General features: G+C 42.2%; 1 protein-coding gene across 3 annotated transcripts in view; it reads right to left on the reverse strand.

Annotated features, from left to right (window-relative positions):
- Positions 1-17,226, reverse strand: part of TMEM242 (transmembrane protein 242) — a 41,414-nt gene that overhangs the window by 21,059 nt on the left and 3,129 nt on the right. For all 3 annotated transcript variants that reach the window (XR_009484975.1, XM_059835512.1, XM_059835510.1), the window contains exon 3: positions 8,143-8,280. Coding sequence is in view for 2 of the 3 variants with exons in the window: in XM_059835512.1 (XP_059691495.1) it covers positions 8,143-8,280 (138 nt within the window). In the remaining variant the exon portion in view is untranslated. The remainder of the gene's footprint in view (positions 1-8,142; positions 8,281-17,226) is intronic.

A 17,226-nucleotide genomic window follows, 5' to 3' on the forward strand; every position in this document is an offset into this window, starting at 1 on the left:
GCAAGCAGGCAGTTCCTGAAAAGGGCAACCTGAGTAATTTTTTTCCCTCTATATGTCCAGGAATTCATGATACGTATCATCCACAAGTGAGATTCATGGCTGGGAAGGGCAAGCACAAATCCAAAACTCTTCAGTGACGCTTATGCCTCGATCCTATGATGGGCTGAAACCCTGCCATCCTATGATGGGCAGGAAACCTGTCAAGGCCAGTGTGACACCCAGAGCCAGGCAAGGACAGCTGGCAAGCAGAGCAGCTGGGGTCCTGGACCACAGAAGGGTAAGACAAGCATGGCCATACCACCACACTTAATAAAGCACAGGAAGATCCCATTGGACCAAGATGTAGCACCAATAATTCGCACCTATCAGGCAAGCTTTTATTCAGATTTTAGTTGTACGCGTATAGTTCACAGTCACGTGCAGCCGAGAAGTGGATCAATCCACTGGTTCACTTACGGCAACGTGGAACAGCTTCACAGCGGCCACTGCAGACCAGAGGCAGAACGTTGTTTTATTCTTTCTAGCTTCTTAACAGGTTGGAGGCAGCCAACAGCTATGAGTTTCTTCCAAAACACAGCAGAGTAATTCCTCAAGACAGCTACAGCTACAGCCTTCCCATATTCTTGAAATACAGCTGTCCCTATTCTTAAAGCAGAAGTAGCAGCTTTCCAGTAGGAAAATGATGGTCTTACTCCTTGAATAAGCTTTCTGCCTTATCAAGTATACAGTGACGTTCAGAGGTTACTTTTTTTTCTTTCTTCTTGGATAAAATACTAGCAGTACATATGTGTGAAGGCAAGTCTTCTCCACACCAAACTGATTAGGCAATATAAGCAGCACAGAAAAAACCCTGTATAAACAGGAGGAGGAAGTGCTAACTTGTACTAGTACTCCATCTTCTTTTTAAGAGCTTGAATTTAAATGAGTATTGAGGAAATAAAAGAATGTTAAAAAACACTGGGCAGATTTGATTTATATTGAAATATATGATCATGAAATAGCAAGGAAAAGATATGTTTTTATTATGCAATCCAACATAAGCATGATATGGAATAGAAACTTAAAGAATAATACTTAGGTGAGGATTAAATACAACTAAAATTAAAAACTAATAACAACAAAAGAATCTAGGAATGACTCTAGAAAGATTCTAGGAAATATACTGCTTTTGTAGCAACATTTGTTCATTTATGAAATAGCATAAAAATTTCAGCCACTGCAATATCCCTATACTTGGGTGAGATCTATAGATCTTAGTACTATTTACAGATGCCAAAACCAATAATTTTTGAAGACTATGTCTCCATGTTCTCATTTTATTTTTTAAATTAATTAAGCCTTAAAGCCAATACTCCTTTGTATTTATACTGTACCTATGACTATAGTCTCACAAAATTATATCAAATATCTGTCAAAATAAGCAGGGGGATGTTATTATTTTTATGCTTAAAATGGTGATTTAGAGGTTAGATTTCCTCCAGAGAAAAGCAGCCCGTCTAGGAAACTATGGCAAGCATATATTCTCTGTACTGCTTTTAATTGTTTTACATGTCTCTTCACAGCTGTGCAATTGTTTCAGACTGTTAGTATTTTAAAGGTTAAGATCAATGAAAAACAGGGTATTTCACCAGGAGTCACCATAAAAATGATAAACTAATATTTTATAACTATATTAGTCCCAAATTACTAGGCAATTCTTCTTACTGTTCTCCCAGCTTTCCATGGAACAGATGTGGAAGCAACAATCAGAATCTCACAAACCTACATATGAATCACCCTGGCCCTTTTCCCATGGGAGGAAGAATGCTTTTATTTCTGAGGAAATACAACCTAATTGATTGAGGGCATGAAGAGCAAAAGGGCTCTTAAAGCATAATTTATCTTGTTTGTTAATTGTTGCATGCTTCAGTCTACAAGGGCTGAGGGTATTGTTCTGCTTTTAAAAGAAGGCTCATAATCGCTGATATTTAAAAAAAAAAAAACAACAAACCAACAACAACATCAGGCATTCATACATATGTTTTAATACCTGTCAAGTATTCTATAGCTGCAAGTTTAATTAAAAACAAAAACCTGCTTATTTAAAACAAGGGTTTACAACTCAACTGTAACTTCTATAAAATTGTGAAATTAACGTTTTTCCAAGCAACAAAAAGGTGTGGTGGATCATAACACCTGTAGAATAGGTAAATAAAATAAGAAAGGTTTAATTTTTGGAAATTTTCATGAAAATACTTGTTTAGGTCAACTGTAACAACAGGGGGTTTAAGATAATTTTGAATTGTTTTACTTTTACAGATTTTTACTGAGTGAAACACCATTTATTTTTCAACTAAAAATCTAAAACTTCATTGAGCATTTCCTATGGAGAATGTTGAAATAAGATGTTTCAACTACTATTCAACTTAAAAAAAGAATTAAATGATAAATTGGTCAAACCCGTTCTTGTCCACAAAATTTATTTGAATACCTCCGTGTTTTGCATCACAAAACAGTCAGCCCACTGCACCAGGAGTGGGCAGCTACACGGTTCTGAGGTTGCAAGCTCAAAACCCTGTAAGATAATGTCATAGAAGATAATGCCATGATGTGGAAGTTGTTAAATAACAAATATACTTGTTAAAAAAGGTGCCATTTTGGTTCAAGCCATATGTCAATTATTAAGCTTGTGTTTAACATTGGACACGTCCTATTTTGTGAAGTGCCTCAGAGGGGAAAGCTGTGGGTTTGTCTGGATGAGCGCTGGGATTCAGGTCAGGAGTGCTCAGTCTCCCAGTTGTCCATGCTTACTGGGCATGAGTTTGTGTACTGCTGAACAGACTCAAAATCCATGAACTGGGTTTCTTTAGGGTGACACAAAACTGAAGAAGCAGACTTAACATACTCCAACTGCAAACAGGTATTCAACCCATGGGTCAGGGCCAGAGTTAGTCCAAATTTTAAAAATCCCCTGGAATGGTTGTAGATGTCAGGTCCTCAGCACCCAATTGCTTCACTGCCCCAACGCTGCTGGTCAATGATACTTGCTAATACAGAGAGAGCTTCTATGCCCGGAGATAATCAAAGGTGGACTAACTTTAAATATTTTCCCAAGAGATTGCAGGAAGCAAGTTAAAAAAGTCTGACTATTACTGACAGCTGGTTATCTTCTGCAAGAGGTACAATATAAAACTAGATAACCACCGTCTCCTAGGTTCTGAAAATGAAGACTTCTCTTTTACGTTATTGAAAAATAGAACTTAAACCATTATCAAACCAAGTCCTCACTGATCCATCACTTCTCCATTTAGGAATAAGAGTTGACTGGAATTTAGCAGGGTTTATTACTTACCAGCCTGTCCTCCGATTACAACAGTGGTAACTGCAGTCAGGGGATATTAACAATCCAACCTGAGACAGCGTAAAATCCTTTATATCCTTTACCGAGATATAAAGATCAGTTACTTACTATCGCCCCTGGATTTTCACACTGGCATAAAAAGCAGCAGACTGTAAAGCTACAGGGAACCACCTTTAACAATAAAGCCATTTAAGACCTGGAAGCAGGCGTTGCCACAGCACTGTTTTAAGAACCAATAAACCTAGTTGAAATAAACCAAAAATCTAGTATCACCAAAGCTGGTTCATCACCTCAGTGTCTAGAACAGATCTTAGCAATGCCTTGCTTCTATGGCAAACACAGACTGCCTCAGAAGGTGTAAAGATGACGCATCCTGAACTGTGGCTTCAGTTTCCTTCCACAACACAAACTGCTGAGCAATCGTGACACTGCTTCAGAATGATGGACACAGATTAATTACAGCAATTATAACTCACGAAGGAAATATTGTGCCAATTTGCCCTTGTCGTTTCATCTCTGACTTTGTAAGTGATGAAAAGATAATTTAAACAGTCACAAAGCTTAGAGTAATACATATTTTTATCAATCACTCACTGTCCCGTTGATAATTTTTGCTCATAGGAAACACATCCCTGAACATTAAAAATCATAGCATTTTGGCAATGATACCAAGTGAAACCACTCTTCTGGGCTCTAACTAACGGCAACAACATTTGCCACTACTGCAATGCTTGTTTAAACACACGGGCCGTTATAAGACGATTAAACCCCCTCGTTCCGTCACTGTGAAAAATAAAACGGGCTTTTTCCCGCGGACGCTGCGTCTGTGCTGCTGTTCCCGCCGGCGCCAGCAGGTGTCGCTGCGGTGCAGCAGAGCCACCCCCGGCCCCGCCCCCCTGCAAACCCGCCCCGGGCCACAACCTGCTTTGCCCGGGGGGAAACACCGGTGGGCGCTTGGCAGCTCAGGATGATAATGCAGACTTTTTTTTTGCCTCCTAAAAGCCAGAAATCATAGCAGCACCTTGCTGTTTTAGTTCTACCCTTTCAGGTGTGCGGGAGACGCTCACCATCTCTTCCTGTGGACGCCAGTATGACTACAACCGATTTACGGCAGGTACGCTGACATCAGGATTAGAACAATTCAGTCGCACCAACTGATTAGTCCATCGTTTCAAACCAGTGCATGGCTAACGTGAGCAGAGTTCAAAGCACAAAGAGCACCAAGCACATCTGCTGCTGCGCTTCTCCAAATTCACCGACGAGCTTTGCTCTCCTCCTCCTGCACAGCCAGCCCAAGCTCTGGTGTGCACAAACTTCCGCTGTCTCCACGGGCTGGCCAGTCACGAGTGGAACTGCTCAATAGCTTTCCTGGCCAAGCCAGATATGCTTCCAGATCTCCTAGCTCTCTTACTCCTTTTGCTGTGATTCCCACTGGCCCATCACATCTGATTTTCCACTGGGGCTTCCTGTATTTTACTCCTGGAGGTGACATAAGGCATTAAACAACACTTAGCAACTCAGTTTTACTCCACTCGGAACTCCCCTTCAAACTCCACAAGTGAAGGTCAGCCCTTTATTTGCTAAGATCCCACCAAGATAGTCACAGGGACAGAGTTGGCAATGAATTTGAGAAAGCACTAGAGTTAATGTACTCCTACATGTGACAGAAGCAGCTTTCTTGTTTGCCAAATGAAACATCTACAGTGCTTACAATCAGAATTTTATTATGCTTAATAATTTAATATCAAGGGAAACAATTTAATATTGAGAGACTATACTAGCTGTCAGTAATGTCACTAATATTACCAGTAGCTCTTAAACAAACAAAGCTGCTGCCGAACAGGGCCAGATCACAAATTAGCAGGTCCTAAAGGCAGCTGGTTACTGTCAAAGGCAGCAAGGCGAAGAGGCTGGGCAGAACCTCTTCTTCTCTTTGTCCAGCTGCCAAAGCCTTAGTTAGGAATTTCACACAGATTCCTGGCATCAAAATGAGTCAAGTCTCCCCTCAGGTCATGTATAGTATAGCACTTCCAGAGGTGAAAGTCTGCCTTAAGTTCATAGTTTTCAAATCTTGATACCTGATGCTGGGTTTGAAATTGTAACTTGAACTTCTACAGGTATTGGGAACCTGCATGTACTACAGAGCAACTGAACTGGCAGCGCTCAACCACACTGACCTTTTTTTTCACGTAAATCTGTGAGAGCCTCTTTTTAAAACGTTTACCTGAAATTAAAATGTTCATTTGAAAATGTTGAGTTTAGTGTCAAATCTACAGTGTCTTCCATGGTCTGAACAGTTTATGTGGAAAGAAACTTTCTTTCACCCAGTGATAACTTCCCACATAAATAGTTAACTCCCCAGTAAAGAGTTTCCCACAAATAAAACTAAACTTATTTTTGTGGCTATCTAACAATTATTAGACACAACATATGCATCTAATACATGTTTTTAAAAATCAACATTTTAACTGGTTGTTAATCTATTATCTTTGCTTACATGATAGCAATTAAGAATTTTCAAAAGTATCACAATGTTCCTCTGAAATAGGAAAATAAATAAAATAAACAGGCCCTTCTTAAAATGAGCATATGTTTAAGAGTCCAGAACTAATAAAGTACCAGCCAACTTATAACGTTTATTCAATCTCAACTGTTCAGAAAAATTATATGTAAGCTGCAAAATACCATCTTTCAATAGTCAGTGTTTGCTCCTGAGTGTTATGTGAAAGCAGTATGCAAAAAGTGTCAACAACAATCAAAAATCAAAGATTTAATTATTCTAGAAATATTTTTTAATGCTAATGAACCTCTTTTCTTTGGTCAGAATGTTTCTTTTTGACACACCTCTGCTTTTCTACCTCCACAATTTTAAGCATATATATATTTGATTTTAACAGATACATAGTATAACATGAAAAAGAAATGTGCGACAGGAAATTTACAAATGCTAATTTTTGATTCTGCAATAACAAGTAGCACTATTGTACATGTTTCCTTTCTGCAATGGGAATTTAAAAGTCTATAGTGAATGCAATAAATATGTCAGTGGAGAGCTGGGAGAGAGCTGTTCAAAAACATGTGCAGACACGGTCTCTTGACAGAAATCTGCTTCCTTCAGTCTCTGCAGTTCTCACTGTGCACTAGGGTGAAACGCAAGCACTCCACAACAGAAACCAATACCAACAGGCATTTGCAAAAGCCTCTTAAGACACAATTTCCCCCACCTCCTTTCAACACTAACACAACAGAATATAATAAGGTGCAGCTTTCTGACTACGAACACTCAACAAGTCTCTAAAATGCCCTGCAGTGTGCTGTACACTTCTGACACAAGAGCCACTGCTGTCAGGCAGCCAGAAGCCCCCATCAGACTCTGACATGTCCTTGGGCTTGGCCATCTCAAGCTTATGTGGTTGTTCCCTGTCAGGTAGCCTCACAGGGAAACCAGGCAACTGTGGGTTTGGCCAGTACTTCTCAAGAAAGTAAAAATTAAGCTTACCAAGAAACAGTTAATGTAAATTGCAGACTAGGGTCAGATTCTGCTGTCCTTCGGCAGGACCAGAGGTACTCTAACAGAACAAAAATAAGAATTGGCAGCATAGTGTGAAATGAATCCTTTTGGCTGATGATATAACTGACAGTAAAGTGAGTGGACTGTTGTAGCTCAGCATTCAGAGAGTATAAATGGGTACTCCCACTCTTCCTCCACCTTCTCTGCCATTCCACTACAGCCTCACAAGGAGGACTTGAGTTTAAACAAAATGTGTTGTAGATGTCTCCTATGCCCTGCTACGCTTTCTTGGTGTTCTGCCCTCCTTTACTGGCTCCTATTGAGAATCAACATTGAAAACTAAGGAATAAGGCATTGAGTAGTGCTGTATGTTGGGACCCAAATTGTGACCTACAGGATACATCAGCAGAGTAGACTAGAAGTGAGAACTTGAATAAAGATATTAATGAGTACAGTACTGGGATAGAGTAGTATCTTCTTCCTTTTAGTTCTAGGAGACACTGTTGAATATACAAATAATTTGCCATGGAAGGCAAAGGAAGTCTATTCATTCCTTGTCCTAAGGAGGATGCAGACAGTTCTGCCAAACTTATAGCTGCAGGGGACTCTTAAGTCATGGCTCATTACTAGGGGCAAACAAAAATGCTCACATGAACATCAGTGTTCACACTCAACACTGTGAAACACTGGAACATAAGCAATTTACTAAAGATAGCTTTAGCCCCTTGGGACATACAGATGCTTCCCGAGTTTGTTTGCCTTGATGTGGCATGTCATGGACCACCACTCTATTGCACATGAAACTCAATCTTCTGCCCCCTTGCCCCTTCCAGAAATGCACTAGAAAGCAAGCTGGTTTCCTCTCAGTTTTTTCTTATATCCACAGTGTCCTGATGCAAAAAATGGAACGTGGACAAATAAATGGATTGCTTTAAAGATAGGATTCAGTGGGTAGCATTCAATTCAATAAGCAAAGGATATAGAAAGTTTGCAGCTACTATTTTAGTCTCTAAATTAGAACACTGGCTCTTTTGTGAAGAATCTGAAACATCTGTGCAAATAAACATAAGCAGGACAAAACTGTTATTCCTGCAAAATTGTCTCCTCCCACAACATCCCATTTTTTGCAGATGTAAGAATGCCTTCCCTGCGTGCACACACTCTGGTTAGTCATTCTACATATGGTGAATGAAGATGTAACTCCTCAGCTGAAGTAGTATAGAGATGCCACCCCAAGATGCATTACCCAAAGAAAAATAAGGTACTTGAGGGGACCATACTTGCTACTCACACTGTGCACACCCAGAGCCTTCCAGATGGCAAAACTGAGTAATCCAACTCCACACCACGCATAGAGCGAGCCCCATCCTAGGGCTCGTAAGGCCAGTGACGAACCACTTTCTGGTAATGCAGCTGTGGCAGTAATCCCCTAGAAACAAAAATCAAGTGATCAAGAAAAAGTGAACAATAATTGGAAAAAAATATGAACTAAAAAAGTTAACACAGTGATGTAGAATTTTTCTGACTTGCCAGCTGTACTAGTATGGCCACAGAAAGTCTTACAGCTGCCAGCAGACCCAAAGAGCCAAGCAAGGGTGGTGGATAAGCGGCGTTCCCATCAGGAGCGACTTTCATGGTTGCCAGCTGGGGATGATTTTTATTACCCAGAAATGCTTAAGTCAACTGTTTCATGGGCACAAGAATCCAACACTTAGTTATCCCACCAGTCAAAATACAAAACTGAATCAACACCAGTCACAAGCTCTTATGCCAGGGACATCAGAACATAATCATTGTACATAATTGATTTTGGTACTTTTTCTTGGGGCAGTAAGGGTGGTGGGCAACCACTGGCCTACAGGTCTTTACCTGCACTCCTGAAACAGTAGATTAGGAAACTGGAGGAACCTGAGTAGCTTTCAGCTTGACACAGAGAGGGTATAACAGTGACTGAGAGACTAATTTCAAGGGGCTGCAACTCTGAAGGACCTCGGGAAACTATTTAAGAAAATTTTGTAAAGAGCAAACAACAACGCTGAAACCACCCCCCTGCAGAGCTCACCAAGTGGCAACATAAAAAATGCTCTGCAGTCTCCATACTTCTCATTTCTGTCAGAAACAAGAGTAGGTGGTTTTAACCACTTGTTAAGATACTGCTGCATAAGAGTCTGCAATGAGATGTGTCCTGAAAACACTAAGCACAGTCACTTGGAAAAGCCACCTCAGGCCAAGAAGAATGGAGCCTCAGCCATGATGGGGTCCCAGTCACGATGAAACCTTCTCTGTCGCAGCACATAAATGCATATTGCAGTTATCAAGGGCATAAGCCACACGCTGGCTGACATCAACCAATTCACAGAATCACAGAATCACTAAGGTTGGAAAAGACCTGTAAGATCATCAAGTCCAACCATCAACCCAGCACCACCATGCCCATTAAACCATGTCCCACAATGCCACGCCCACACGTTCCGTGAACACCTCCAGTGAGGGTGACTCCACCACCTCCCTGGGCAGCTTATTCCAGTGTTTCACCACTCTCTCAGTAAAGAATTTTTTCCTAATATCCAGCCTAAACCTCCCCTGCCGCAACTTGAGGCCATTTCCTCTTGTCCTGTCACTCATCACTTGGGAGAAGAGACCAACACCCACCTCTCTGCAACCCCCTTTCAGGTAGTTGTAGAGAGCGATAAGGTCTCCCCTCAGCCTCCTCTTCTCCAGACTGAACAACCCCAGTTCCCTCAGCCGCTCCTCATAAGACCTGTGCTCCAGACCCCTCACCAGCTTCATCGCCCTTCTCTGGACACGCTCCAGCACCTCAATGGCCTTCTTGCAGTGAGGGGCCCAAAACTGAACACAGGATTCGAGGTGTGGCCTCACCAGTGCAGAGTACAGAGGCACGATCACCTCCCTACTCCTGCTGGCCACACCATTTCTGATACAGGCCAGGATGCCATTGGCCTTCTTGGCCACCTGGGCACACTGCTGGCTCATCTTCAGCCGGCTGTCAATCAACACCCCCAGGTCCTTTTCTGCAGGGCAGCTTTCCAGGCACTCATCCCCAAGCCTGTAGCGTTGCCTGGGGTTGTGGTGGCCAAAGTGCAGGACCCGGCACTTGGCCTTGTTGAACCTCATCCGGTTGGCCTCAGCCCATCCATCCAGCCTGTCCAGATCCCTCTGCAGAGCCTTCCTACCCTCGAGCAGATCAACACTCCCACCCAACTTGATGTCATCTGCAAATTTGCTGAGGGAGCACTCAATCCCCTCATCCAGATCATCGATAAAGATATTAAACAAGACCAGCCCCAAAACTGAGCCCTGGGGGACTCTGCTTTGACCGGCCGCCAACTGGATTTCACTCCATTCACCACAACTCTCTGGGCTCGGCCGTCCAGCCAGTTTTTTACCCAGCGAAGAGTGCACCTGTCTAAGCCACGAGTCGCCAGCTTCTCTTGGAGAATACCGTGGGAGACAGTGTCGAAGGCTTTACTAAAGTCCAGGTAGACAACACCCACAGCCTTTCCCTCATCCACTAGGCAGGTCACCTGGTCATAGAAGGAGATCAGGTTGGTCAAGCAGGACCTGCCTTTCATGAACCCGTGCTGGCTGGGCCTGATCCCTTGGGTGTCCTGCACGTGCCCTCAAGATGCGCCCTCAAGATGAACCTCTCCATAACCTTCCCCGGCACCGAGGTCAGGCTGACAGGCCTGTAGTTCCCTGGATCCTCCTTCCGGCCCTTCTTGTAGATGGGCGTCACGTTGGCAAGCCTCCAGTCGTCCGGGACCTCCCCTTTGTGGAATAATTGCTGGAGGTAACTTAGGAATTAAATTTATATTAAAGGTACAGCACTGAAGAAATCTTCAGGGTGGAGTGTGGCGAACATGCAAGGAATCCACCCCACAGAAGTTCCCTAGGCAACCTTAGATGTTGGCAACACCAGGGGAGCTTGGTGCACTGACTCTAAGAGAAACTACACGGAGGGTGGAGCGGAGTGAAGACACCACGGCCAGGCTCTGTGATAAGACGGGAACTGGAAGGTACTATGGAACTGACAAGCTGCATATTTACTACCCTGAGCTGCATATTTACCACCCTGAGCCAACAGTCTGTCATTTTTTGACAAAATACTATCCTTTGGGTGAACTTTGCTCATTATAACCTCATTATAATCTCATTATAATACCAGAAAACACACCCCCATCCCAAAGCTACCCACCTCCAAGGTGCGACCACCTCACTGAGCTTGTGCTTTTCTTAGTCTATACCTTTAAAAGTAAAATGAGAAACTTGTACACCAATTATAATAGAGGTATGTATGACTAGAGTCACTCAAGCTCCACCTGTAAGGACAAATAATATAAAAATGGCTTAAGAGAGGAAGGATGCCAGGGAAGATACCATTGCAGACCACCTCTGACACCTGGGATCAGTCGACGGGCTGAGCCTCTCTTACCCCCCACAGGGACGCCTTTGGGTAAGATTCGAACACTTGGTTATACTGAGTGCTTCCCCGGGAAACTTAGAAATCTCTACAGAGTTGCTTTATAACTTAATGCGTTTGTAGCCAGGCTATATTACTCATATTCTTGGTATTTACACATGCTTTGCAAGCAGTAATTTTATCACCAGCAATCCAAAAGAACTTGTATATCTGTTGCTTCAATAAACTGCACTATTCACTAATCTAGCCGTGAGAGTTCTCATTGAACGCCACCAAATCCCTTAAGTGTGGCCATGCTAGTTCATGGAACACGACTAGACTGAAAGGGTATGGTGTTACGAGTGTATCCGTAATCGTGACAGTTCAATACATGGAACGCAACCGGACTTGTAACACAGAAAAATTGGGCATCACTCAGAATCTAAGCCTAGCCGCCCCCAGCCTCTCTGATATCTGAGGACAAGCTGGAATGCAAGGGGGGTTATTTTCTGCCAAATTGCCTTGCCCTTTAACGCGACACCCTGTTAACCAGGACTGTTGATAAATGATGGAGAGCGGCTTGGCAAGCTCCTCCACCAGCTCCCTCAGCACCCTTAGGTGGATGCCATCAGGCCCCATAGACTTGTGGGTGTCCAGGTGGCATAGCAGGTCGTTAACTGCTTCCTCCTGGATCACGGGGAGTTTATTTTGCTCTCCATCCTTGTCTTCCAGCTCAGGCAGTTGAATACCCTGAGGATACCTGGCGTGGCTGTTAAAGACTGAGGCAAAGGTGGCATTAAGTACCTCAGCCTTTTCCTCATCCTTGGTGACAATGTTCCCCCCCCCCGCATCCAGTAAAGGATGGAGATTCTCGTTGGCTCTCTTTTTGTTGTTAATGTATTTGTAAAAACATTTTTTGTTATCTCTTACAACCGTGGCCAGACTGAGCTCTAGCACAGCACGTTCACCGTTAGCCAGCTGTTCTCATCTCACAAAGCCCACCTTACTGTACCTCTTTGGTATAGGACAGCTTCAATCTGTGCAGCCGGCAACAGCAGCAAGACAGACATAACCCTCTTGCTCACTGTGGTAAATGTCAGCAAGCGGGTTTCTTTTTTTTCCCAAAGGATCATTGTTCAATTCTTCACATGGAAACACAGGTTTCAGATGGTAACTGTTAAAGTCGGGCATCTACAGTCCTTACACAACTGAACAGTCCTACTTACTGGGTATCTTGGGAAAAAAAAAAATTATTGCCCAGATGTAAACATAAATGAGACTGCAAGCATACAACTATATTCAATAAAGAATTATTTCATTTATAGTCTAAAATACTGAAAAGTGAAATTAATTTGTGGAAGGATCCAAAAAGTTTTCCTTCAAAACATGCCAAAGAGCTGCACTTTTCTATTCATCACAAAAAGTGGGAAAAAAAAAATCTTTTGTATTCTTGCTTTATAAAGACTTAAAATGTTTGTTTGGGTTTTTTTTAAATGGTTCTCTTTCTTCTTTGATATAATTAAACATACGTAATATCTATCACTATGGTATTTGGTCAGTGAAATAACACCAGTAGTTTTTTTCCTCTTGGCTTTGTATTTACAGAAATGTTAAAACGATCCTCAGAAGGTCCTCAGCATTAACACTTCTCCTTAGGATTTAGCTGTAGGCACAGTTACCCAGGGACAAATACATACTTGCAACGGGCACAAGCAAAATGTACATTGATCCTTATTTATTTTGATTTGGACATCCCAAAATGGAAGCTGTTAACAAAACAATGCTTTGTAAGCATACACATACATGCACACAGACACAAACAGCAGAGATCTCTAGTCACACTATTATATCAGGTCCTATTATTCCCTTACCACAGCTAATGAACTTTTAGAACTCTTCCAGGAGAGACTGCTAGATATAAAATTCTGATGATTATTTCTGACATTTTTCCTGCTTCCATAGTCTAACCATATACAACAACATGCAGAAAAAATTCTCCCATCTGGAAGATGGGAAATGAATGGACAAAAATAGCCTCTACACAGAATCTTTAAATAGGAGTCATTATCTGTGAAAATTGCTGGCAAAAAAAAACCCCACCCGAATACTATTTAAATGCTTGATTGCCCCAGAAAAATAGTGGTAAATGGAAACAATTGATCTGGTTTTACTGACAGCAGTCAAACAGTGTTCAATCACAAGCTGATTCCTCAGGGTATTAAGTACACAGATAAGGATTTCTGTAAACAAGACAATTTGTTATATGATTATCAGATAAGCTATTCAGAGCATCAAGAAAGCTGATTAATGAAACGCTAAAAAATTTAAAAAGACAACAGTAGCATGGGAGAAAAAGATGTCACCAACAAAAGAACATTTTTAAGAGAACTGAGTTTTATGCACAAGCCCCTTATTCTATGCACAGATTGTTTTCTCTTCATTAGTGCTCCTGTATTTTTTTAAAAAACCAACTCTTTAATTTAAAAAATAAGCTATTAAACAATACTTGTGTCTTTCTAAAAACCAGGCCAGGAAAATATAGCGCAGAATTAGCTGATTTGGCTAACAAAATATATGCTTCATATTTTTTTGGGTTATATCTGGAGGATATAAGGAGGAACTGGGAGAAGGAGAAATGACATTGTTTTTTCCAGACACAGGCCACTATCCTGTAACTGTCCCCTTGTGGATAAGAGCGTGTCTGAAAGGAAGCAGTGCCTAAAATAAATGGTGTATTCAACTGTTTTGGTTGACTGTATTCAGCATGTTCACTGTTTTGTATGACCTAACCCATTGTAAAATTGAACACCTGGATAAACACTGGTAAAACTGGACACTTACTACAAGGAGGCTGCTGCATCTGAGCATTTAATTTTAACACATCCCCCAATCTTTTCTTAACTGAAGGTCCCTGCAGTGGTTCATTACTAAATGGGATTATGTAATCTCAGTTTTGAGTCAATTTGGGCTCCAGTCCTAGAAATGCTGACATTTTCTTTACTTCGCTACTGTGGAGGAGGGACAGTAGGTGCAATTTCAGCTTTATTCTCTTGCCAGTAATGCTGATGCTACTCTACAAAAGCAGGCTCTCATACTGTTGCCTCCTGGAAGTCTGAATGCAGTCATGAAGCCATGATGCTGTGTTGCTACCCCTTCCCCTCCAAATTGCTATTATTTTTCTCCCATAAAACTATTTAAATCTGTCCCAGGCTGCATTATGTTTGCTTCCTGTTTCTACCTGACTTGCATGTCACCATTTCACTGGCACAAAAACTGGCACAAGCCAGCCAAGATGCTGAAAGAATAGGTCTCACATTTCTTCCCAACATTGAGCATCAATTCCCATTCCTTCGGACCTTCCCCCAAGCTTGTGCCAGCACAGTCACTGCAGTCATGCAGTGAAGGAGATCAGAAGACTGATTTGGACTAAAACTAATGCAGGAAATAAAAAAACCTGTAGAATTAACCAGTATCATCTCACCAACCCAGTAGCACAAGTATTGGTGCCTTTACAGGGGCAGGAATGAATTGCCAGAAACTAAGGGCTAGTAGGATTACTTCTTTCAAACAGCAATGCTGACTGATGTTTGCTTAAAGTACCTGTCAAACTCTGGCCTCACCTTAACATGGATAAAAGTAATATTTAGGCATCGAACATCTAAGAAGGATGCAATCATCTGTAGTTATTCATAGTTACGCTTTTGTTATTACACATGATGCATTATTAAAAATGACTTGCAGTAAATAACTATAAATTTAAGTAAGAATGCTACTGCAAAACTGTTTACCTTGTTGGTACCTCAGACAGCCTCTATAGACAGTTAAGTCATTCTCAAAGTCTAGTCTTCCCTTTTGAAATTGCTCACCTACATGTACTTTGCCAAAAAAGCATCTTTCTACATTTTGCAGTATTTAAGTTGAGGGGCCCAGGAATCACAGATTTTTGCTAGCAAACTGTTGTAATTCATTTGCACAGATAGTAGCAGATACAGGTTTTCAACAAAAATCAAAATGGTATGTATCACTTGGTGCCATTTCCAGCACATATATTCTCAGATGTCAATGCAATGTCACTCTTGATAAATTTCATACTGATAACAGGACAGCTCAGACAGCCAAGAATACACACAAGCTGGAAAAAATGCAATGCTCAGGAAAAAGGAAGTTTTCTTAAAAAAAAAACGTTAAAGAGAGAAAAGTTCCTTATCATAATATATTTCTATAGCTTCTTGTGGTGGGTTGACCCTGGCTGGATGCCAGGTGCCCACCAAAGCCACTCTATCATTCCCCTCCTCAGCTGGACAGCGGATAGAAAATATAACAAAAGGCTCATGGGTCGAGATAAGGACAGGGAGAGATCACTCACCAACTACCATCACGCGCAAAACAGACTCAACTTGGGGAAATTAATTTATTACCAATCAAATCAGAGTAGGATAATAAGAAATAAAAACTAAATCTTAAAAACACCTTCCCCCCAACCCTTCCCTCTTCCTGGGCTAAACTTTACTCCCGATTTCTCTAATTCCTCCCCACAAGCAGCCCAGTGGGACAGGGAATGGGGGTTGTGGTCAGTTCATCGAACATGGTTTCTGCAACTCCTTCCTCCTCAGGGGGAGGACTCCTCGCACTCTTCCCCTGCTCCAGCGTGGGGTCCCTCCCATCGGAAACAGTTCTCCACGAACTTTTCCAACGAAAGTCCTTCCCACCAGCTGCAGTTCTTCACAAACTGCTCCACCATGGGTCCCCCATGGGGTCACAAGTCCTGCCAGTCAGCCTGCTCCAGCATGGGCTCCTCCCTCCACAGGTCCACAGGTCCTGCCAGGAGCTTGGTCTAGCACAGGCTTCCCATGGGGTCACAGCCTCCTTCGTGCATCTACCTGCTCCGGTGTGGGGTCCTCCACAGGCTGCAGGTGAATATCTGCTCCACCGTGGACTTCCATGGGCTGCAGGGGGACAGCCTGCCTCACCATGGTCTTCACCACGGGCTGCAGGGGAATCTCTGCTCCGCTGCCTGGAGTACCTCCTCCGCCTCCTTCTTCACTGACCTTGGTGTCTGCAGAGTTGTTTCTCTCACATATTCTCACTCCTCTCCTCTCTGGCTGCCATTGCGCAGGGTTTTTTTCCACCTTCTTAAATATGTTATCCCAGAGGCGCTACAACTGTCGCTGACGGGCTTGGGCTTGGCCTTGGCCAGTGGCGGGTCCGTCTTGGAGTCGGCTGGCATTGGTTCTATCGGACATAGGGGAAGCTTCTAGCAGCTTCTCACAGAAGCCACCACTGTAGCCCCCTCGATACTAAAACCTTGCCATGCAAACCCAATAGACTTGTAGTTTTCTATTTTGTCTATTTCAAAAAAGAAACACGTGTTTACTGTTGCTGAAAAGGCAATGTATGAGTTATGCTACAGCAGCCTACAGAGGAAAATAGGATGGTAAAGGAAGGATCTCATGCTCTTTGACCACAAAAGGAGGTTGTGAGTGATCAAATACAAAGGCGCTGATAGAAAGTGCAATGGAAGAATTTTTTCTCTTGATATACATTGTTATTGAATTGACATTTTAAAAATAAACACAACTGATCAGTCCTCAGCTCCCTAAAAACATCTGTAATATATGTTGTATTTTAAGGGCTCGGTGGAGCCCAGACTGATCAATTTTAAGGACCTATTTTTGACATTTTTGGCAGTAACAAAGCATTAGTGAGGAAAAAAAGCATTCTTCAATTAAATATGCTGTATTTCAGATTAATATACAAACATGGTGTAATTGCTAGCTTTGCTTGCAATTTTTTTCTTCAGAATGCTCAGGTGGATCCTGTTGGTAATTGTATGAGATCACATTATTTTTGGCCATCAGATCTCATAGAACCAAGCCACTACTCACTCTCATCAGACCCCTACACAGTGGGAAGGGAGTGGAGAGCTTAAATTTTGACTAAATGATTCCACTTATA

Source organism: Gavia stellata, chromosome 2 (genome assembly GCF_030936135.1).
Source record: "Gavia stellata isolate bGavSte3 chromosome 2, bGavSte3.hap2, whole genome shotgun sequence".
Lineage (NCBI taxonomy): Eukaryota > Metazoa > Chordata > Aves > Gaviiformes > Gaviidae > Gavia > Gavia stellata.